Source organism: Rhinolophus sinicus, linkage group LG15 (assembly GCF_036562045.2).
Source record: "Rhinolophus sinicus isolate RSC01 linkage group LG15, ASM3656204v1, whole genome shotgun sequence".
Lineage (NCBI taxonomy): Eukaryota > Metazoa > Chordata > Mammalia > Chiroptera > Rhinolophidae > Rhinolophus > Rhinolophus sinicus.
The window spans coordinates 11,848,851-11,873,516 of NC_133764.1; the positions used below are offsets into that span (position 1 = coordinate 11,848,851).

Consider the following 24,666-nt stretch of genomic DNA (forward strand, 5'->3'; position numbering starts at 1 on the left):
AGAAAAAAAATATTTGAAGAGATAATGGCTGAAAGGTTCCCATATTTGATGGGACCTACACATTGCACTCCCGGTAGGATAGAGATGTGTAGATATAGATGATGCATGCACCACACACACACACACACACACACACACACAGTAAAAATCCTAAAATAAGCCAGAAAAAAAAAAAAAGCTGACTTCTCATTGGTAACAATGGAGGCCAGAAGGCAGTGGGATGGCTTTTAAAATGCTCAAAGGTAAAAAACAAAACAAAACTCTGTTAACCAAGAATCCTATGCCCAGCAAAAACATCTCTCCAAGATGAAGGTGAAATAAAGACATCCTCAGATAAACAAACACTGAGCGAAGTTTTCCTGGCAGACTTCTTACAAGAAATACTAAAGGAAATTCTTCAGCTGAAAGCAAGTGGTTCCAGACAGTAATTTGAATTCAAATGAAAGAAACAATGTCCTCAGTAAATGTAATTGTGTGATTATAACAGTATAAATACATATTTCTTAATGGATTTAAAAGCAGTTCTATAAACCAATGTGTATATTGTGGACTTACTAGGTCCTATGGAAATACATTTGCCAGTATCAGCAGTACCAGATAGTAATTCCAACCCATATAGAATCAAGTGAATAAAGCCAGAAATGGTAAATGTGACGGTTAATATAACATAGGCTATTAATATACACTTGGCTTCCTTTCTCCTCTCAGGTTTTTTAAAACACAGTTATATGAAACAGTAATTACAGCAATGTATGATGAGTTTATAACATACATAGATGGCCACGTATGTAACAGTAATAGCATACGCAGATGTGGGGAAAGGGAATAGAGCTACAGAGGAGTAACATTTCTATACCTGCACACCTCAGAGATGTTGTGCGTTCAGTTCTAGACCACTGTGATAAAGCGAATATCAAAATAAAGTGAATCGTCTTTTTGCTGGTGTGTGTGTGTGTAGGGATCTTTAGTTTGTAAAAAGCACAACATCTATGAAGCACAATAAAGCAAAGTGCAATAAAGTGAGGTATGTGGAATGGAGGCCAGAGAGGTTAGACGTAAACTCATTTAGCCAATAGGTGAAAGAGCTTAAATTGAGCTCTGAAACTATGGCCTTCATCCCTGTTTGGTTAGATAGTTAATATTAATTGATTTGTGATACCCAGCATATCTTACAGCTTACCTTTAATTGAAATGGTTTCATTTTCTAACTTAACATTTTAAAATTAAATGCTTAACTTCTTCATAACAGTGTTAACATTATAAATTTAATGTTTTGTTTCTACTTTGGAATGTTAGCCTTATAAAAGTGAATGCCTCATTAATGGAGTCTTTTACTTTTTTCCCAGAGGATCTGAAGAGGCAAAATGCAGTGTTACAAGCTGCACAGGATGATTTGGGACACCTTCGAACACAGCTCTGGGAAGCCCAGGCAGAGATGGAGAATATTAAGGCCATTGCCACAGTCTCTGAGAATACCAAGCAAGAAGCTATAGATGAAGTGAAAAGACAGTGGAGAGAAGAAGTTGCTTCACTTCAGGCTGTTATGAAAGGTAAAGATAAAGAAAGATTTGTCTTATGATTTTCTAACACAACTGATTCTGATGATTGAGAACATTTTCAGAGGGTCTTAAAATGTGCCCTGAGTGTCGTTTGTGGCTTTATGTATTACCATCTCCAAGGTGTCATTTTCCAAATAAAAGGGAAGCCAATAATATTGTATATGGGTATATCATTTGTATTTTTAACAAATTTAATAATGGAGAATAATAATAAGAGTGTTACAGAGATGTTGCATTAAATGAGAACTATAGTTCATCATAAGGTTTAAAGCAGGGCTTTTAAATGGATTTTTTTATAGGAGTCAGGCAAGTAGTATTAATAAAGCTTTACGGGTACAGAGAGTATGTAGAGCTGGAGAAACCTCCCATGCAAAGAGTAAAGTTACTATTTACACTTATTAATTCCAGCTAATTATTGCCCATTCAGTCCAGTGTTGCCATATCTTTCACCTTTTTAAGAAAAATTTGGATTTTTATGTAACACCTTCACTGCAATCTATGAGGTAGAATGGGCTATGGCTTAGAATAGGCTTGATGGGCTGCCAGCTTGTCCAAGGAAGAGTAGTGGTTTAATTTCTCTCTAATGTTGGTACCAGTGCTGAATTATTTCCTGCATTTCTGAGAAGATAATGAAATGAAGTCAGTTGCCTCCTGAATATTTTGGTTCCTGGAATTTGTTTAGTTAATATTGTAAGTGTGAAATAGTGGTGACTTTATTTTTTCCGTCTTAGCATTTCAGTGTCTTTTTTGCTTTAGTGCTCTTAGGAAAAAGTTGGTAAGACTAGCCCTATTTCTCAGTTTGTGGCTATCACCTAGGGATGACTCTGAGCCTCTGTGACAATACTGATTACAGTGGCTTACATAAATAGGGGTGTATTTTACTCACAGAAGAAGATATCCACAGGTAGGTAATCCAGAGCTGGTTACGGTGGTTCCACGATGTCCCCAGTGTTCTTGGTCCTTCAGTCCTTCTGTTCCTTCATCCTTAGTATGTGGTTTTCAACTTCATTTTGCCTCATGGCTGAAAAATGGCTGCTCCTCCTTCAGGCTGCCTCAGAAAAGCAAAAATTTGCTAGAAATATCCAGCATACATCCCCCCCCCCCCCCAAACACTTAATTGAGGTATGTGGTTACCTATAACGGGAAAATCTAGTTTTTAAGTTGGGCCATTGACTTCCTGGACAAAATTGGGGTTTTGTTAGTAAGGAAGAAGGAGCCGTGGAAATTAATGGGCCACCATCAGTGTTTATCACATAGTGTTTTCAGATTATATTACATTTGAAGCCATTTTATAAAGACTATAGAATTTATTTTAATTCAGAATCTTGGGTTATAGTAAAATATTCCGGAAATACTTCCTTTTTTCTCATACTTGCAGGTAGTTGGATTGGGGTGACATGTTGTATTTGACTTAGGAACCATAGCGTAGTATCTGAGAACAGAGTTTTGGAGTGGCCTTAGGTTTGAATTCCAGCTCTGCTTTTCGGTTATGAAACATTGGCGAGGGCACTTAACCTTTTCTCAACTTTCCTTATCTGTAAAATAATATATGACACAGGTTTATTTGAAGATTAGAAATGATTTAAAGCCCTTAGTAAAATTTCTACACATAATAAGAACTAGAAATGTTAGTTTAGTGGTTTTGTTTTTTTAATGAATTAAAAGATTTCCAGAAACTAGGCAAAAGCTCTTTATATAACTACTTTTTAAATTTTAGTGTGCCAGAACCTTTTTTTTTTCAGAATGCTTAGACGTGAAATATTTGGTGATGTTTTGTAGAAACAGTTCGTGACTATGAGCACCAGTTCCACCTTAGGCTGGAGCAGGAGCGAACACAGTGGGCACAGTATCGAGAATCCGCAGAGAGGGAAATAGCTGATTTGAGGAGAAGGCTGTCTGAAGGTCAAGAGGAGGAAAATTTAGAAAATGAAATGAAAAAGGTATGAAGGAATGTATTCATCTATAGAAATATTTAAAATCCAAATGCAAGATGCTTTAATATTATTGTGGTAATAGAAGTTGTATTTTCATGTTTTCTGTTAGGGGAATTATTTGGACACAGACCTAACTATAATACTAGATAATTTGATGCCATTCCCCCATATATTTGTATAGGAAACTCCCTCACCTTCTTCAGATCTTTGACCAAAAGTCTCCGCCTCATGAGGCCTATCCTGACCGCCCCGTTTAACACTGCAACCTGCCCGTCTCCTTCCCCCACTTACCACAACTCTGCTGATCGCCCTTATCCTATTCTAATTTTTCTGTTTCCACAGCACATATTTCCTTATAATATCCAGTGTTCAGCTATTTATTATGTTTAATGTTTGCTGCCTTTTTCTCCTTGCTAGCATGTATGCTCCACGAGGGCAGGAGTCTTGTTTATTTCTGTATCCTCAATGCCTAGAACAGTGTCTAGAATGTAGGTGCTCAATAAATATTTGTTGAATGAGTGTTGTTGCTTGGTGCTTTAGTTTCTGGTTTTATTCCTTTCTCAATCTACCTTGGTTCCTGTGTGATGAATGTACTGCATATTGTGCTTGAACATATTACCATAAGATGCCTGAACATAGACCAACTAAATATAAGGTGAAATATGTTATTATTGAGAAAATTTAAAAAGCTTTATGGCCAGTTTGATTATATAAACTTTTACATTACTAAATTATGTCTGTGTGTGTGTGTGTGTGTGTGTGTGAGTACATACTTGTATATATATTATATTTAAAATCACATATTATATAAAATAATAATTAGAATTTGATTTTTCTTTTCAATGGGATTAATCATAGTCTTAGATTCCAAATTCTTGGTCCATACAAGGACTACTTTCATGGTTAGTTAGTTTTTTAAAATAATGTAAAAATCTGAGAACCCAACACTCAAAAGTTTGAATCTTGAGGAATAGTTTTTTCCATTCTCTCATTTTAGGAAAAGATTTTAATTCAGAATCTTTATGAGGATCTGACAATGTCTTCATCATCACTAGCATCACTTAGTTATCTAACAATAGACAACCTTCATTTCTCTCAAGTTGAGATGAATTCATATTTGATGCTGCCATTGGAAATTTTATTCCTAGCTACAACTACCCCTTCACATGAGGATAGTGGTTTTTTACACTTTTCTAATATATTCATATTCATGATTTCCACAATCTGCTACTTTTTGTCATTTTTAAAATTTATTTTTTAAAATAAATTTTATTTTTTAGAATAGTTTTTGATCTACAAAAAAAGTGAATACCATGTGGAATTCCCATATACTCCACACCCAGTTTCCCCTATTATTGACATCATATGTTAGTATGGTGCATTTGTCACAATAAACCAGTATTGATTTATTATTAACTGAAGTCCATTATTTGTATTCAGATTTCATTAATTTTTGCCTAATGTTCTTTTGTCTGTTCCAGGCTCTCATCCAGGATACCACATTACATTTAGTCATGTCTCTAGGCTCCTCTTGGCTGTGACAGTTTCTCAGATTTTCTTTGTTTTTAATGACCTTTCTGTCATTTAAAAATATTGTCTTATAAAAGTTTGTTTATAATGTTATGCAGCACTTTGAATTGTGAGGTCATCTTTGCATTAATAAATCATTCCATTAATTCTTTGCATTTTTCTTTCTATTCGCTTTCCTGCTCTTTTCTTTCAGCAGACTTCTGTGAGGATACCAAATTAGCCTTGACTGAAGATATTTTAAAATCATATGTCTTTTCCAAACAGGACTTAGTGCAAAATAAAATAAATGATGAAATGACTTTGTAAGGACTGGAAAACAAAGTGAACCTCTCTTGTGTGAGAGGTTTGTTATTTTAGGGAACATCTTCACTCACATTTGCACATATATGATATTTTCCGTGTCATGAAGAATTTAGGATAAGCTTGAGCTCATTTAAACTTAGTGGATAAGGTGAATTTTCATTTTTACTATAAGGAAACAAGCCAATTTTTTGAGTCTGCCTTTGTTTCAATTTATGCGTGTGTGTGTGTGTATGTGTGTGTGTATAAATAAAATGAAAATTAATTTTCTCACCAGTTTAAGAGTTTATGGATGTTGTTTCCTTTTAATCCATGTTTTTGAGAATGAAGGATGGAAAACAGTGTGGTAATTTTAGGGGTCATCTTTGGGTTTGTTTTATTTAAATATCAAAAATAAATTTATATTTAAATAGTCTGTTTAAATAACTGGATGTAAGCCTTTTTATAGCAATGTAATTTTCTAATATTTTAGCAAAGACATTGTTTTGTTTTTTAATGTTTAAAAAAGTCTTCAATATTCATAAGAAATTATGGTTTCATTAATTTAGTAACCAGATTTTTAAAAAAGTATTTAATATGTGTATTTCCTTTTATGCATAGGATATTTTCCAATTCAATTACTCAATTAATTCAAAAGTCAATTGTCATAGTGAATCTATTTTCCTACTTAATCCCAAATTCTAAGTGGAATATTTGTGAAAACTATTATGACTTGACATTCAAAGTAATGCAACATTTAAACTTGGACATGGTTCAGTTTTGTGAGTGTTAATACAGTGCCTGGTAGACTTACATGTTATACTAATTTTAACAAGTGGGTGGGTCAGAGTTTCTTAGAAAAGCAATAAATCAGTAAGTTGCAGTATTCCATTCTTTTTAACCTTAGGCCCAAGAGGATGCTGAAAAACTTCGGTCTGTTGTGATGCCCATGGAGAAGGAAATTGCAGCTTTAAAAGATAAACTGACAGAAGCTGAAGACAAGATTAAAGAGTTGGAGGCCTCAAAGGTTGTGAAACATTGTAATCCATTTGCTTGAAATCCAAGATTCTCCCCTAATATCATGGGCAAAATTAGAAGCACTAAGGGGGTAAAGACTGTAATTTAGACTATATATCTTAAGAATCTTGCTTTCTTTAAAATGCAAAAAAAAGCTTAGAGATGATTTTGTCTTTTGTAATATTATAAATAATCACAGTAGTGATGCTTGTGCTGCTTTGTTACAAAGTTGGTATTTATTTTCTTATCAGAATGAGACTGGATCTCATGCATTTTCTTATCAAGGAAAATAAGCTGTTCAAAGTTGACTTTGTTTGATTAAGCCAGTCCCAGAATTGATCTGTTAGAGATGATGTAGTTATAAATTGGCTGGATTTGTTGTCCATAAAGACATAACAGAAGAAATACAAAGGGAGTGTGGAAAAATTTAATAACTAATTAAAATAAAGTAGAAAAGAAACAAAAAATAAGAAAAAAGATAGTAAACAGAAGCACAACATAGGAATGTAGAAATAAATGTAGGAAGGTAGAAATGGGAATGTATCAGTAATCCTAATAAATGTAAACTGATAAATCATATACTAAAAGAGATTGGATTTTAAAAAATCTAACTTTCTATTGCTTATAAGAGATATACCTAAAATAAAACTTACAAGGTGAGATTCAAAATAACGGGATATTTAAAGATATGTCATGTAAATTTCTAACTAAAAGAAAGTTGATACAGCATTTGTATTATGAAACAGGATGTAAGGGAAAAAAGAATTAATAGAGTTAAAGAGGGACTCCATCTAATACATAATTTCATCAATAAGATATGACAATCATGAATTTGAATGCACCGTACATAGCCTTGAAATATGTAAACTGAAAAATGAGGGGAAAATTAAGGGGAAATTGACATTTACAATTATAGTAGATTTAAATTGATCTTTAGCAAGTGATAGTGCAAGCAAAAAATATATATATATATTAGTAGGGATATAGGCGTTTTGATCAACTTGATTAATAACTTAGGTGTAATAGACACATAGAACCGTGTACCCAAGAAAGAGAGACTATATTTTATACTGTAGTAGAGCATAGTAGTTAAGAGCTCAGCATTTATTTTCTGGGCTACTTTGGGCAAATTACTTAATCTTACTGTACTTTTCTCAGTTGTAAAATGGGGATAATGTTACCTGCCTTATAAGGCTCTTATGAGGATTATAAAAGTTAACACATATAAAGCACTTAGGAAAGTGCATGGCATAAAGTATTATTTTTAGGTACATTGTACTTTGAGTGATTTGAATATTTTACTCAAGAATCTAAAAAAACACACAAAACACCAATATAGTACCAACAATATGAATGGAAAGAAATAATACAGATAAGAGTAGCTATTAGTGAAATAGAAAAGCAGAAGAAAAATAGAGAATGTCAATATAATGGACAAACTAATAAGATAGACAAACATCTAATAAGACTAGTGAGGAAAAAAGACTCAAACTATTAGAAATTAAGGAGAAGACACAACTACTATTAGAAATTAAAGAGGGGACATAACTACAAAGCAGTAGAGATTTAAAAATAATAAATACTATGAACAGTGTCACACCAATAAATTGGAAGTGAAATAAATTTGATGGAATGAAAACATTTCTAATGAAAGGTAATTAGTCAAAGTTGTCTCAAAATAAAATAGGAAATCTAAAGGAGTTAGTAGCTATTAAAGAAAATGATTTATAGTGAAAAATTTCCTTTCTCCTCTTTCCTCCCCTCCAGAAAACGTTGGATTCATCTGGTTTGCAGGCAAGTTTTTCCAAACCTCTTGGAAAGAGATAATTCTTATATTTTATAAACTGTGTTAGAATAGAAAAAGAGGGAAAGCTTTTCAAGTCATTTTATGAAATTTGTATAACTTCATTACAAATAAATACACACAGAGAAAGGCAGGATAAGCAAAGAAAATTATAGGGCTAGCTCATTGAGGAATACAGAAACAAAATTTTTCAACAGTGTAGCTTAAAAGAAAAAAAGATATCATGACAAAATAAGGTGTATTCCCAGGAATTTAAAGATGGTGTATCACCAGAAAATTATTATGTACCACATGAAAAGATTGTAGAAGAGCAATATATTCATTTTATTTATTTATTTATTTATTTATTTATTTATTTATTTAATTAAAGTTTGTTGGGGTGACAATTGTTAGTAAAGTTACATAGATTTCAGGTGTACAATTCTGTAATACATTATCTATATCTCACATTGTGTGTTCACCACCCAGAAAACATTTATCCATAAAGATTGATGTAAATTTTGAACCTTGGGAGGTGAAGCTATGCAAATGGCAAGGTAACCCCTGGAAGCAGAATGAACTAGCAATATATTCATTTTAAATTCAGAAATGCATTTGATAAATTGAAACACCCAGTAACTTAATAAAGGGCTATTTATCAGACCTTTAGCAAACATAATCAGTGTTTAGCAGCCTTACCATTAAGGACAGCAACAATATGAGGAGACCTGTGCTCAATGATTTTGTTCAGATTTTTGTGGTCTTGGATGATGCAGCAAAACAAGATAAATGAGGCATAAAAACTAGAAAGAAAATGATGAAACTGATTCGATTGTCTATATATAAAAGCAAGAGAATGTACAAAGAGGTTATTGGCCTAATAAGAGTTCAGAAAAGTTGTTCCAACAAGATCAACATACAAACACAATAGTGTTTCTATGTCCCAGTAGTAGCCAATTAAACACTGTAATGGGGATTAGAAAGATCCCATTCAGTAGTGGAAGGCCTGCGCAGCCTGGGTGGAATTTCCAGCTACATTGCGTGGGACTTGTGCTGACCGAGCAGAGCTAGCGGCGCCGGGATGGAGCAGTTCCTGGCGGAGCTGACCAGGCCCTTCCAGAAATGTCGGTTGTCAGGTAGCGTGTTCATCACCCTGAAGAAGGATGATGGGCGAAGTAAACCCATTCCAAGGAAAGGTTCTGTGGGGGGCTTTGAGCCCTCAGACAACAAGTGTCTGTTAGGAGCTACTGATGGGAAAAAGAAGGTGAGCACTGTGGTGAGCTCCAAAGAAGTAAGTTTCAGTGGCTTATTCAAACCTATTGAGAGCTAACATGGATGGGCTGAAGAAGAGGGACAAAAAGAGTGAGAGTAAGAAGACCAAAGCAGCACCAAAGACCAAAGCAGTGGAGGGCACCAGATTCCCTGCTTTCCCCAACTAACCACTGAATTGCTATTTTTCCTTTGGTTTTTACTTTTGACCACAAAGCTTTCTGGTTCCCCTACAATAACTGTTTTCATGTGAGATTAGGGTCATTTTGGATGGGAGAAAGGATGTAATGTTTACAGGGTAGTTTTCAGAAGCCAGTTTATTTTAGATCTGGCTAATTAGTCTATGTTGTATAGGTGTATATTCCTGGATTAAAGTCTCTGTAGCCATCTGTGTGAAGAGGAATGTATCATTAAATGTGTTTGTCAGAAAAATAAACAAACAAAAAACCCATTCACAATAGCAAAAAAGTCCTACAGCAGTCCCCCCTTAACCTGGGTTTTACTTTCCGAGGTTTCATCTACCCAAGGTCAACCGCGGTCTCAAAATATTACATGGAAAATCTCAAAAATAAACAATTGATAAGTTTTAAATTGAGTGCTGGTCTGAGATGATGAAATCTCATGCAGTCCCACTCCATCCACCTGGAACATGTATCATCCCTTTGTCCAGCATCTCCATGCTGTGTCTGTTACCTGCACATTAGTCACTTAGTTGCCATCTGGTTTATCAACTCAGCTTGCGATATCACAGTGCTTGTGTTCAAGTAACCCATATTTTACTTAATAATGGCCCCAAAGCACAAGAATAGTGATGCTGGCAATTAAAGAGAGAAACTGTAAAGTGTATGTATGTACAGGAAAAAACATAGTATGTATAGAGTTTGGTACACATAGTATGCATAAAGTTTGTCCTCGGTTTCAGGCATCCACTAGGGGTCTCGGATGTATCCCCCATGGATAAGGGAGGGGTACTTTATTTAATTTACCTAGAATATATCTAAACAAAAATGGGCAAGATCTTTATGGAGTACATTAAAAATGAAGATCTGAATACTTGTGTGTTTCTTAATAAAAGGATAATGTATTATAAAGCAGACAGTATATCCCCAAATTAATCTGTAAATTAAAAATTCCACTCAAAATCCAACAGGATTTAATAAGGAGCTTGATAAATAGATAAATAAATCCTATAATTCATATGGACATGCAAAGGATCAGAAATACGCCCTGCAAAAATTTTAAGAAGGCAAGGTGAGGAGACTTGTCCTACTTACCAGATATTAAGACTTAACAGTAAAGCTGCTATAATTAAGATAGTTTGTTATTGGTTTAGGGATAAACAAATGGACCAACAAAACAGACTAGAGAGCTCAGAAATACAGAGGGTGCCAAAAAATGTATACACATTTTAAGAAAGGAAAGAACTATATTAAAATGACACTGATGGTAACCACTTTGAGCACCTTTTGTAATTGCAGAACTCAAAAGTGACTAGTATTCATCTTTTGTTATTGGTATATATTCAATATTACAATTTTAATACAGTGTTTTCCTTTTTTAAAATGTGTATACATTTTTTTGGCACCCTCTGTGTGTGTGTATACACACACATATATACATATATATCTCTATATATATAGATAGAGATCGATATGTATACACATACATATGCGTATATACATATATATATAGACCCACATATACACACACGCATATATATATATATATATATATTCAGTGGGAAATTTGACATGATAGGTGTCATTACAAATCAGTGGGAAAAGAATGGATTGTTTAAAAGTAGGCTTTTAAAATAATTATTTGTAAATATGAAATAAAGTGAAAGTAGCTTTGTGCCTCACACTTTACAAATATTAATTTCAATGAATTAAAAACCATAAGAGTGAACAATAAATCTTTAAAACTTTTAGATGAAAAAAAGGGATATGTTATTTGGGATACAAAAACATTTCTTAAGACAAAAATATTGACTGTAAAAGAAAAGACTGACAAATTTGCCTACATTAGAATATAAAACTTCCTCATTAAAAGATATCACGTAAACTTGAAGAACTATAGACTGTTGGAAGATATCTATACCTCATATACCTGACAAAAAATTAGTATTCAAAATTAATAGAAATTGCCAAGTTCCTGTGATAAATGGCCCAGCAGAGAAACAAATAAAGAATATGTATGAACAAGCAATTCACAAAAGAGGAAATCACAATAGTCATGTGAAAAGATACTGTACCTCACTAGAAATCAGAGAAATGTGATACCATTTTACCCTAACCAGGTTGTAAGTCTTACAGTACAAATGTATTGCATTCACCCACTATTGGTGTGTTTGAAACTCTTCCCAATTTCAGCTTCCATTGTCAAGTTGGAGCCCCAGTTGACTATTTTGGGGTTCTTGGGGCCCTTGTTGCTTCCCTTTACTTTCACCTGTGTAGATGCTGATATCATATAGGTCCATGTAGGTAGCTTTCAGTGATTTGTCCCCATCCTCTATTTATCACTTGTGTTTTTGGTGAATATCCATGTGTTTTTGGTTTTGTTATTTTAGTAACTCTGTTAGGATATGTGGAATTCAAGGAAATTCTCATACTTTTAAAAAGTATGAGATGGTGGCCACCATTGCCACCGTCTTCCCAGAGTTCTTCTTAGTAGCTTTTGAATGTTTGAAATTCATTAATTATTGAATCAAGTATTTGTTCAAAGAAGTAATAACTGATGAGTGGTTATATACCACCATTTTATATGCACCATATTGACTCTCCTTTACCATCAACTGAATTATCATCCTCTCCAGATGATAGGGAAAATGCCTCATAATAGCCAGCATTTTGTCATGCTTGGTTAATATCTTTTTGATTGGCTGACAACCTCCAGTGAAGTATCAAGTGGCAGCTTTAAGTAATCATTTTAGTCCATGATCAATACTACTATATTATATTAATGGTCTAGGAGTAAAGATAATCTGAAAACAGATTAGTCAGCTATTTCATGTTTGAAGTAGTGGGAAGATAATAATAGGCTTTAAAATGACCTTGAAAATGAAATTAGACACAACCATTTGAAAAAGTTGGAAGTTAAAAATGGCCAGTGGATGGACAATTTGTAAGACAGGGTGAAACAAATGATGATTCTATTACCACTTTCTGGGGCAAGATTGCATTTTATTATATTTTGGTTATGACTATTTCAGATATTAGACTAAATTATTAACATTTGAACGTTATAGTTAATTGTTCAACAAAAATAAAACAAATTTTTAAAAGATGTGATTTTTTTCATTTCATTATTTTTCCCCACTCTTTTTTTTTTTTCAAATTTATTTATTTTTTTTAAAATTAGTTTCAGGTGCACAAGACAAAGCAAAACTTAGACGTTTATGATTTATATCCCTCACACTGTGTGAACCCCCCTCCCCCATCCACTATCCTCTGTACATTCCCCAAATTAATTTTCAAACCCCCATGACCATCTTGTGGTTACCGACTATTTTTCAAAACCTCTCACCTTCCCCTTATCCCCACCCCCCCCGCCCCTCTAGCAGCCCTCTGTTTTTCCTCCATGTTTCCAAAACTGTCTCTGATTAGTTCATTCACTTATTCTTTTCTTTAGATTCCGCATATAAGTGAGATCATATGGTATTTGTCTTTCTCTTTCTGACTTATTTCACTTAACATAATGTTCTCTAGGAAAAAGATATGATTTTTAAAAAGTATTCTGTACTTCAAATTTGTGTTCATTACAATATGAGATCAGTTATTTTTTTCCATCGTGACTTCCTCTTTTTTTCCTTCCGTAAATATATGTATCTGTGAAAATGTCTCCTTTTTATAAATTTAAGGAATTACCTCATTAGGAATCAAAGATAAGCAAACTTATAAAGGTATGGTGTTATTTTTATCTTTAGAAAGTAATTACTGTTTACAATAAAAACCTGTTTTTACTGAGTATGCCATAAAACGAGCACCTGTATGTGTCGTTCTGGGAGTACAAATTGGAACCACCTTTTTGAAAAGCAAGGTACAAAACTTGTTATGTGTAATCCCAATTATATTTTTATGCTTGTGATATGATTATAGATAATGCCTATTATTAGTTATGTTATTTTTCCAGTTTTTTATAGTATGTATGTAAATTTTAGTTTAATGGAATTGCATTTTGTTTCAGGTTAAAGAACTGAATCATTATCTGGAAGCTGAGAAATCTTGTAGGACTGACCTAGAGATGTACGTAGCTGTTTTGAATACTCAAAAATCCGTTCTACAGGAAGATGCTGAGAAACTGCGGAAAGAATTGCATGAAGGTAAATATATATTCTGCATATTATCTCAGTCTCTAACAGAAATATGAAAGTCAAGTCGATGTTGGTTAACAACAACAAGTCTTACAATCCCAATCTGTTATGGTAGTGATTTAATTTAAGCTTTACCGTTGGTTGCAGTGTTCTCATGAAAATTTGGAGATGTGAGGTCTACTAAAAATATTTAGATTGTTATTGGCTTCTCTTTCCTCCAGGATCCCAGTAATAACTTCACAGGGCATGAGCTATGGGCCAAAAGATAACAAGCTGGGAAGTTCTGCTTAAATTGCTCTTTTCCCCAGACCTATTTTGATGGAGGTGGATTAGCAAAAGTGAACATGGGACAGAGAGAGCAGATAGTGTATTCTGGTGTTTTTAAGTAATATTTCTGTTTATAAGGGAAAATCGATGCAGAAATTAACTCTTATTCTCCCAGGATAGGGGAAGAAGACTCATCTTTTCCCCATTGAAGTAAAAAATATAGTTTTGTCTAATTCTTCTAGGGATTCCTATACACCTGGGGCTCTTAACCATTTTGCGCCAGACTCCTTTACCAGTCTTGTGAAGCCCTCTCAGAATAATGTTTTTAATTTATATAATAGGATTACAAAAGAAACCAATTATATTATAAAACAGTTATCAAAATACAAGTAACTGCGAACTTATGGTATAGTAATAGATTTGCTATTTTAGTAATGCTTTAAATAATAAGGTGTAGTAGCAGGTCTAGTAACTGTTGTAATTTTGAAGTAGTGATGGGCATATATGACATATTAAGATACTTGCAGCAATTGTACTGAAATAAGAAAATACCTGTGGCTTCTGATGGTGACCAAGTCATAGATATTATTGTGCTTACTGTGGTTGGTTACCTATATTTCATAATTGAAGGAAATGATACATTTTACTTAGAGGTAGTGAAAATAAAGATCTGATTTTTTTCTCTCATCCAAATGCATGGGTCCCCTTGAACTCTTACACTTCTTGCGGGTTATTCTAGTAACATTTTAATATTCAGGTTTAGGACTGTGGTGATAGAGTCCTACAATGAATACTTTTAAGTATGTCAAATGCTGTGGAAGATAAAGCTCTTTCATAAATAATTCAGGTTTGCGTATGAGTTGGTTGTTTCCTCCAAATAGTGGAAAGCAGAAATTATATAAGCATGCAGAATTATTTCATAAAATGTTATGAAATAACCCAAAGTTCAAACGAGTCTTTGGCTTTCAGAAAACATTTTTCAAATGTGCTCCTGCACCTCTAAAGGGTGTCCAAAAAAAAGGAATTTCTGTTTAAACTATGTGCCCCAACCCTTCCAGAAATAGTGTAAGACTACCAAATCTTCCTAATATATCTGGAAAAGGATCTGAGAAGGTCATTAAAATGAGTAAGGGGATAGATTAACTTCCATACTGAAAAACTCACACCAAAAAATAGTATTTTAATGAAAAGAAGACAAAAATTAAGTAGCAGTGTAATTTACAGCCTAAGTGGGGGAATTAGATATGCAGCCAAAGTGGTGCAGCTGCACATGAGAGGGGCCTGGCTTGGGGGTGTGTTAGGAGGAAGCAGTGCTGCAGGTAGGCTTCTTAAAGTTGTTCTTAAGCGGAGTTTTGAAAGATAGGTAGGTATTTGTCAGGTAGTCAGATATGAGAGTAACATTCAAGGTCATTTGTATGTGGTGCCACAAGGTAAGGAAGTGTAAGAAGTGTAGTTCAGCAAAAATAGGATACAAGAGGCAATGCCACAAAATGGGAGTGAGATAGGACACCTTATGCTAAGGATTTTGGATTTTATCCTGTGGGCAGTAGGGGGCCTCTGAAGGGCTTAACATTTTTTTTTCCTTGAAATAAAACTTAATTGAGATATAAATCACATGCGATGAAGTTCACTTTTTTAAAGTATACAATTCAGTGATTTTTAAAAAATATTCACTAAGTTGTGCACAATCACCACTATTTAATTTCAGAATGTTTTCATTACTCCAAAAAGAAATTCTGTTCCCATTGCTGGACACCCCCTATACTCTCGTTCCCCCCAGCCCCTGGCAACCACTAATCCACTTTCTGTCTCTATAGATTTGCTTACTCTGGATTTCCATATAAATGGGATTATACAATATGTGGTTTTTGTGTCTGACTTTTCTGAAAGGCTTTAAACTTGAGCGTGATGGTACTAATTTTGAATTTTAGAAAGTTCACTTTAACAGCAGTGTGGAGGATAGAACAGAGAGGGCAGAACTAATGGCAGGAAGACTAACAAAGGGACTAGTTGTAGTTGTCTGCGCCCTGGGGCTGATCTCAGGCAGAGATGGCTGTGTGGTACTGCACAGGAGGTGGCATTAGGAGGCTTCTGACTGTGTTTGGGGGAGGAAAAGTCAGAAGTCTGAGTTGTCTCTTAGGTGTCTGGCTTGGGGACCTAACGAGATGTGTAGAGAGATGATGCTACCTTTTGGTAGAAGATGGTTGAGCTGATGGATGTCAACACCACAAGTGTTTACAAAGATTCTTTGACTTATCCTGAGAGGTCAAAACTAAATGGGCTCAAGAAGGATCCTGGATAACATATTTATCAGACTTCACTAAAGACAGTTAGGAATGGTTACTCTACCTTGGGACTTTAGAGCAATGTTTCCCAAAGTATATTCCCTAAAACACTTGTTATGTGAGTGGCACTGTGGAAAGGTTGTTGTTGTTGTTGTTTTCTGTCAAATAAATTTGGGAAATAATGTATTGCCTACCATTAAAATTCAGTGTTTTTGATTGGGGGATTCCTACAGTTTGCCACCTCTTGGAGCAAGAGCGACAACAACACAACCAGTTAAAACACACGTGGCAGAAGGCTAATGACCAGTTTCTGGAATCTCAGCGTTTGCTGATGAGGGACATGCAGCGAATGGAGATTGTGCTAACTTCAGAACAGCTCCGACAAGTTGAAGAACTGAAAAAAAAAGATCAGGTACTCCACCCCCCACCCACACACGTGACTACATTACTTTATGTATATTAGAGGTTGACTTAAGCCTGAAATAAGGTCAAGTATGCCATTTCTAAAAGCATAATAGCTGCGTTTGAAGGATTTTGTTTTTCAACTTTAGAAATGACCTTGTCTGGAGAAAAAAAACTGATTTAGAAATGATCCTCTTCAGAGACTTCAGGATGCAGCAGTGCATATTTCTGAGAAAATCTTTCTCTTCAGTTCTGTCGAGTTCTCCTAGGGCTCTTGAAGTGTGTTAATCCAGGCCACTCTTCTGTGACATTGCTCTCAAAGCCTGATTAGAAGGTGACAGGGTGGGGATGGAGAGGCTGAGTGATATGAAAAGGCAGGTGTCTAGAGTACTGCATACCCTAGATCCTGTTTCCTCCTTATAGTTTAAAAAATTATTTAAATTATATGAGTAATATACAAATACACCCTCATGTTAAAAATATTTTGTTTTAAAGTACAAAGTAAAATAATAAATATGAAGTGATAAGTGAAAATGTGTCCTTTGACATCTCCCACACCGCCCTTCCCAGAAGTAACCATCTTCTTTGTAATCGAAAGTAATCAGCTTGGAAAGTAGTCTTCCAGACCATTTCTATGAGTATATATTTATAAATGTGTGTTCAGGATGGTTCTTTTCATACAACTGGTATCATAGTATAAGTATTTATTCTAGAACTTATTTTCTCGTAAGTGTTACCTTGGAAATATTTTCACATCAGAGATCTAGCTCATTCTTACTGGCTGGGAGCACGGATGTACTCTGATGGATTTAATCCTTCTTGTGGGCGTCTAGATGCTTTCCTTTGTGCGTGTGTGTCATTTCAAACAGTGTTGCAGCTAATATCCTGCACTGCGTTGTGTATGTGTGCAGTAATTTCCCTAGTTAACTATGTAGAAGCTTTCCTAGGTCTTTCTAGAAATATTTTAAATTACCTTATATAACTTGTTAGATTTTGTTTTTCAGAAGCGTGTTCCTTTTTAATGTTCTTTTCTGTCTCTTAATTCTGACTCATTCATCTTGTGTGTAGACACAGTCAACTGAAAGATTTAAAGTACAGATGTAATCATGCCCCTCCTGCTCCCCATTAAAACAGTCTAAATTCCTATAGCTGGTCATGTAAGGCCTTTGTTAACATTTACTGAGCTTTTACTATATGTCAGCATTGTGCTAAGGCTTTATATATAAAGTTTTATCTTATGTGTTTCTGGAAACAAACAAACAAACAAACAAACAAACAAAACAACAGTACTTTCCAAGTGAAGTAGGGACTAATGGCAGTTCTGAGGTGTAAGCCAGGTTCTGATTCCGGAGTCTAAGCACTTAAATCACCACCGCCTTCCCATATACCTCTCTTCTCATGTGCCTGCCCTCTTTTATAGTCACATCAGGTTATTCAGTATCCCCCCTTATTTCTGCTCTTTTGTGTCCTTGTACTTTTGTCCCTGCTTCCTTTCTCACTGGAATCTTTGCTTGTCTTTTCTCACAAAGTTGGCAAATTCATCTTACTGATGCTTCATGATCCAGATGAAGTGGTACCTTCTTTGGGCCCCCTTTTCTAGCTCCCTCAGATGAAATCAGTCATTGTGGAAAAACATACATACTTGTATAGTATTATAATTGTGTGGGTGCTTGTCCCTTGCCACTAGGCATGAGTAGGTATCTTACTCACCTTTGATGAGTGAATGATTACATCAACTTGAATCCTTTTGTGTTTCAAAAAATTTGTACATGTTTTCTGTTAATTTTCTATAATAATCCGAAGGAATGTTCTACGTAAATTTTCTTTTCTTGGATCATTTAAAGAAGAAGGGTTGGTATGCTTGCTTTTGTTTTGCCTTTCATATTGTACTTTCCTTGGAAGCTGTTCCCTGATTTCTTCTTTTTACAAGGGTTCATACTTTATGCTTATAGCATTTAAATATTTTGTTATGACCATATGCCCTCAGATGTGATTGCAAAACAAACAAACTTAAGTGTCCAGTTTTCTCCTATCATAAAGCTCTTGTTCCTTTTTGTTTTGAGTGGTTTAAGAACTCCATGAATCATTAAATATAGATTCCCTGGGTAATATGTATATTTTTTCCCCCTAACTTTTAGGAGGAAGATGAACAACAAAGACTTAATAAGAGAAAGGATCACAAAAAAGCAGATATTGAGGAAGAAGTAAAAATACCAGTCGTGTGTGCTTTAACTCATGAAGAATCTTCAGCCCAGTTATCAAATGAAGAGGTATAGTGAATCTATAATTAAAATCTTTGTCTACACGTGATGTTATCATTTTTAGCTTCTCATATATCAGTTATATTGTTCATATGGGAAGTATATAGCTACAAGCTGAAAATTAGATAAAATAATATTTACTTCCAATCATTTTTATGGTATTAGAGATAGTACTCTTTGAAACATGCAGTTTCTCTCTCAGTCTCTGAAATGATTAGGTGTTGTTTTTTCCAGTGGTTCCAAAATTAAAACATAGAAGAAATCTTTAATATCTGCAAAATCTTTTTTTGATAGGAATAATTAATGTTGCTAATACTTTGAGCTTTTTGTTTAAAAGAGACTATCTAAAGTATTGAAACAATTAACTCCCTGTAGTATACATTAAGTATTAACCAGTATTAGGTCTTGGGCCCTAAGAACAGTAGGTGACATTTTGCAGAGTGTGATGGGGTAGGGTAGAACATTTTAGGTATTGGGAATGCGTAGACTGGAGAGACCTAGAGATGAAAGGTATGAGGTGGGGTTCCTTTGGCCTCAGCACCTCTCATCCACGTTGTGCCAAGGGCCTCCTCACTGGGTTTCCTGTCTTTAGCACTGCACTGCACCCTCAGTGTTACTGTCAGATTTATTTTTCTTTAGTGCGTCTGCAGTCAGGCCACTCCACTACTCAAGAACCATCACTGACTCCCATTGCCTACAGAATTAAGTACAAATTTCTCACTCAGACAATCCAGGCCCTTCATACTATGCACTGTTTTAGCCACATTGGTTTTCTCATGCTACACCCCCCACCACGCATGTTGGTGCCTTCACCTGGAATGCTTACCTCCCTCTTCCTTTCTGAGTATTGAAATCCTTCTATTCATTCTTCAAGCCTCATGGTGATATCTTCTCTTCAATGAAGGAAATGCTTCTCTTATTGCCTCTAGGATAAAAACTAAAGAGGTTCCTAGCTTGACATATGAGGGCCTTCACAGTTGAAGGACCCTTCCAGCCTTACTATGCTGTCCAGACCTTTCTACTTACGTGCTCATCTGCCTTGTTTATACTGTCCCTGCTGTTTAGAATGTCATACTTACTTTCCTTTTCCCACCTCCTTTCCCAACCTGCTAAACCAGTTAAATTAGATAAGGGTCTTATCTTACTTTCAGAGGTGTCATGTGTCTGTTTAGTTTGCAGACTTACTCTTAGCCATGTATAGTCTACTTCCTGGTGGCTTATATTTCCATGTTTATGGGTTGTTTTATATTAAAAATCATTTAAAAAATCCTAGTGGACATTGAAAAGTATGATGTAATTGTTTTTCTACATTCTTTGTTTTCATACACCAAGGACTACTTGACCTAATTCTACTGTGCATTTTTAAAAAAAAATAGATTCCCAGGAGAATGTCTCAACTTTTAGATACTGCCAAATATTATGTGGGTTCTGTGTCATGCAGTCCTGTGTCCAGGGATGTTTGAAAAAGTTTCAAACTTTTCCAAAAATATTTTAGCAGGAAAATAGGAAAGGGAGAATTGTGATTTTCAATGAAGCTTTTTTATTTTTGATTCTCTCTTAACAGATCTATACAGTATATTCTATATAACATTTCTAACATTTGAAATATCTTTTAGACTTTCAGATCTGGTATTTTGCAGTTTGAATGTTGAGTTTACTTGCTTTGTGTTGAGAGTCATTATGGTTTACTTTAGCCTGTTGGATTAAAGTTAATATGGAATGTTTGGGAGATTTAGTCAGATTTACCGATAAAAACATTTAAATTTGTAGGACCCTATGCCTTCTTTAACCTGATGCTTAGAATATACTTTTCTCACTACAAAACTAATAAATGTTCATTATGGAAAATTTGGAAAATACAGTAAGGTCATACAAAATAAAAATAACTAGTAGGTAATTCTGCTGCCCAGAGAAAACCGTCAGTAATATTTTGGTATGTACCTCTCCTTTCCATTTTTTTCTTTTTTCGTTTCCAAAGTTAACCTATATGTGTTTCTGTTCGTACTTTTTAAACATAATCCAAATGTAACTTTACATGTTTTATGTATCCTTTTTTCCCCCATGTAAACCTGTTTTTAAAGGTTTTGGCACATCAGTAAATGTTTTCCCCAGAAGTGATGTTTAATGGTTGATATATTTCAGCATGTAAGGATACCATAATTCCTTTCTCCTACTGTTGATTTGTGCGCAGGTTTTAATTTAAAAGGTAACTGAGCGACGACATGGAGAAGTCAATGCCATTGAAAGAAGAGTTTAATGTTCTTCACAGTCTGTTTAGACATGGAGTCATGGCACACCATGCAGAGCCATGTAGCACCAGAGTTGGTCATGAGGCAGAAGCAGGAGCAAGGGGAAAGCGTGGACCACAGCCGTTATTGGGGCTTTTGAGGGAAAAGGGAAGGCAGGGCAGTGTAAACAGCATAGGATTGGCTAAGTTTGAATAATTCCAGTGGGCTTTGGGGAAATATTGGCTTGGTGTGTAAAATTTAAATAAAGGAGTTGATTGGGGTATGGACTTGGGGCTGATTGATTTGTATATGAACAGCATGTTTGTAGGCAAGTTATTTAATTTAGGAATTAGCTAGCTTGGGAGTGGCAGTCTCTCCCTGGCCAGCAAGGCCCCCAAAATGTCAAAACATCGTAAAATACAGGAAATAAAAAACATAATTTTACACACTGATATATAGTCAAGTTGATTCCATTGTTTTACTAGCATAAAATTTTTCATTATTATAAGTAATGCCATAATACTATTATATATCATTCTTCCTTGTACAAAAATCATTATGGATTTATCTGATTACTTCCTTAGTTTAAGTTCTTGGGAAAAGAACTTCTAATGAGGATATAAACATTTTTAAGGTATTAGAACATATTGTTGAGTCATCTTTTGGAAAGATTGTAACAGTTTGCACTTCTAGAAGTATATGTTCCTTATGCTACTGTGTTTCCCCGAAAATAAGACCTACCCCGAAAATAAGCCCCAGTTAAGATCATCAGCCAGACGGATGCATTTAGTACGTTATGACGATGTTCCAGAAGAAGATGACATGACTGTATTTGAATAAATGTAGATTGTTGTACATGAAAAAATAAGACATCCCCTGAAAATACGCCTTAATGCGTCTTTTGGAGCAAAAATTAATATAAGACCCAGTCTTATTTTCGGGGAAATACAGTATTACCATCATGGTAGTCTGGTGTTTTTAAAATGGCCATCACAACTTTTCTGCCCCTATCACCTTCTTTCTGTGTCACAGCAGCCTTGTATGTGATAACATTAGATATTAGTCTCTTAGGTAATAGGTTCTCATTCCAATTTGTATTAGGATACTTCTTTGGAACCTTTGCCATAGCTAGCTTATTAATATGTACTAGATTTGTGTTTCTCAGTCACCTGAATGTCACAGAATAAAAAATATCTTTAAAAAGGAAGAAATGGAGGAATTAACATAAAAGTTGTCAACTTTTTATAATATCAAGTAAAGATATTTCTAAAACATTTTAAAAAGTGTATATTCCACAGTTTTTTCTAGATCATAAAAGGAACGGTGTTTAACAACAAAAAGTAGAAAGGCTATTATTACTTTAAAATAAAGGATAGGGGTGGCTAGTTTGCTCAGTTGGTTAGAGCGTCGTGCTGATAACACCAAGGTTGCCAGTTCGATCCCCGCATGGGCCACTGTGAGCTGTGCCCTTCTTAAAATAAAACAAGATAAAAATAAAATAAAGACTAGTACATTTAGTGTCAAGAAAAACTTACTAAATTTTTCTTGTTTTGCTCATTTCCCCACTAGCTTATGCAACTTCATCATAGAATGGCACTGGTGTGCTTTTGGGAACGTGCTGCACCACATTTTTTAATAATTGAGATGAAATTCATATAACATAAAATTTACCATTTAAAGTGTACAATTCAGTAGCATTGAATACATTTACAATGTTAGGCAACCATCACTTCTGTCTAGTTTCAAAACATTTTCATCACCCCCAAAAGGAGACCCCATATCCATTAAGGAGTCACTCCCCCTGCTCTTTCTTTGCAGCCTCTGGCAACTGCTAGCTTGTTTTCAATCTCTATGGATTTACCTGTTCTGGACATTTCATGTAGTTGGAATCAAACCACATGTAACCTTTGTGTCTGCCTTCTTTCACTTAGTGCACCACATGTAGCGTGCTGATTCCACCTTGCGTGAAACTTGGTTTCCAGCATACCACATTTCCCGTTTCCCTTCTGTCACTCTGGCTAATCTTGTCCATCCCCAAAATGTTAGTGTTTCTCAGGATTCAGCCCTTCACCTTCTTCGCATCCTACAGATTCATCCTAGGTGTTCTGATTTGCTGCTTTATAATTATCATTATATGATGGTTACTTACCAAGTCTCTGTCTAAAGACTTAGATGTCCCTGTATTGGGCGGACATCTGCCCCTGGATATACAACAGGCCCCTCACATGCAACATAACCAGCAACGAGACCTTCCCTGACTCCTTATGTCTGGACTAAGTTCCTCTTCCTGAGTTACCAAAGCATTAGGTACATAGCTTGTAGCCTATCATTTTATTAAATATAATTTTCTCACAGCCTGCTTGTTTATTTTTTTCATGAAACGGTAAACTTCTTGAGGTCAGAGATTGCTCACAGTTGTATCCTGAGCTCACAGGACGCAAGTTGTATTTTGTTGTATCATAGATATAAGTTGTGTCTTGCTCACAGTTTTATCCTGAGTGCTTGGTTTAGTGCCCAGCATATAGAAGACAATAAATGTTTGTTCAATGAATATATGAAGGTAGCACACGAATGATTATCATGTGTAACACGTGGCAAAATACTTTTAACATATGGTAGTTTGTTTTTTTTTAAAATATAAAGAATTGCCTAACGTGACAATATGTATGTTCACATTTCAGGAGCATCTAGATAGCACCCACGGTTCAGTCCATTCTTTAGATGCAGATTTACTGTTGCCCTCTGGAGATCCATTCAGTAAATCGGACAGTGACATGTTTAAAGATGGACTCAGGAGAGCACAGTCTACAGACAGCTTGGGAACCTCAGGCTCACTGCAATCCAAAGCTTTAGGCTATAACTACAAAGCAAAATCTGCTGGAAACTTGGACGAATCGGATTTTGGACCGTTGGTCGGAGCAGATTCGGTGTCTGAGAACTTTGATACCGCCTCCCTCGGGTCACTGCAAATGCCAAGTGGATTTCTGTTAACCAAAGATCAGGAAAAAGCAATCAAGGCAATGACACCAGAACAAGAAGAGACGGCATCCCTCCTCTCCAGTGTCACCCAGGGTGTGGAAAGTGCTTACGTGTCCCCCAGTGGTTACCGCTTAGTCAGTGAGACAGAGTGGAATCTCCTGCAGAAAGAGGTAAGTTGTCTTTCTTTTTTCCTTCTGCTCACTTTGAGCGATACCGGGTAGCTCTGGGATTTAGTGTTCATTCAGAGGATAGTCCTGGAGTCAGACCTTCACATGTTGCCCGCAGATGGATGTTAACCCCTATTGTCTGACCCTTACAGAGTCTGCTTTGGCTGTTCTAGGTGACTGTGATGGATAAGGGAACTAACTAGCTAATCACTTAAGGGAACTAACTAGCTAGTGTGACCTTCACCTGAAGCCGCACCTCGGAAGTGGGAGCAGTCTGCCTGAATAGCATAGCTGAGTTTAAGTTAGAATAGCCTGAATTTGGTTTGCTCTGCAGTTTCTCTAGTCTCAGTGTATTACAAGATTCCTACTTTTTCATCTTTGCTTGAGATCTAAA

General features: G+C 35.3%; 1 protein-coding gene across 2 annotated transcripts in view; it reads left to right on the top strand.

Annotated features, from left to right (window-relative positions):
- RABEP1 (rabaptin, RAB GTPase binding effector protein 1) overlaps positions 1-24,666 on the top strand; it is an 84,183-nt gene that overhangs the window by 39,755 nt on the left and 19,762 nt on the right. Inside the window, exons 3-10 of one of the 2 annotated variants that reach the window (XM_074319646.1) lie at positions 1,347-1,550; positions 3,339-3,499; positions 6,210-6,329; positions 8,087-8,113; positions 13,557-13,692; positions 16,469-16,647; positions 18,776-18,907; positions 23,808-24,275. In XM_074319646.1, coding sequence (XP_074175747.1) covers positions 1,347-1,550; positions 3,339-3,499; positions 6,210-6,329; positions 8,087-8,113; positions 13,557-13,692; positions 16,469-16,647; positions 18,776-18,907; positions 23,808-24,275 — 1,427 coding nt within the window. The remainder of the gene's footprint in view (positions 1-1,346; positions 1,551-3,338; positions 3,500-6,209; positions 6,330-8,086; positions 8,114-13,556; positions 13,693-16,468; positions 16,648-18,775; positions 18,908-23,807; positions 24,276-24,666) is intronic. The other variant, XM_074319647.1, reaches the window with a different exon arrangement.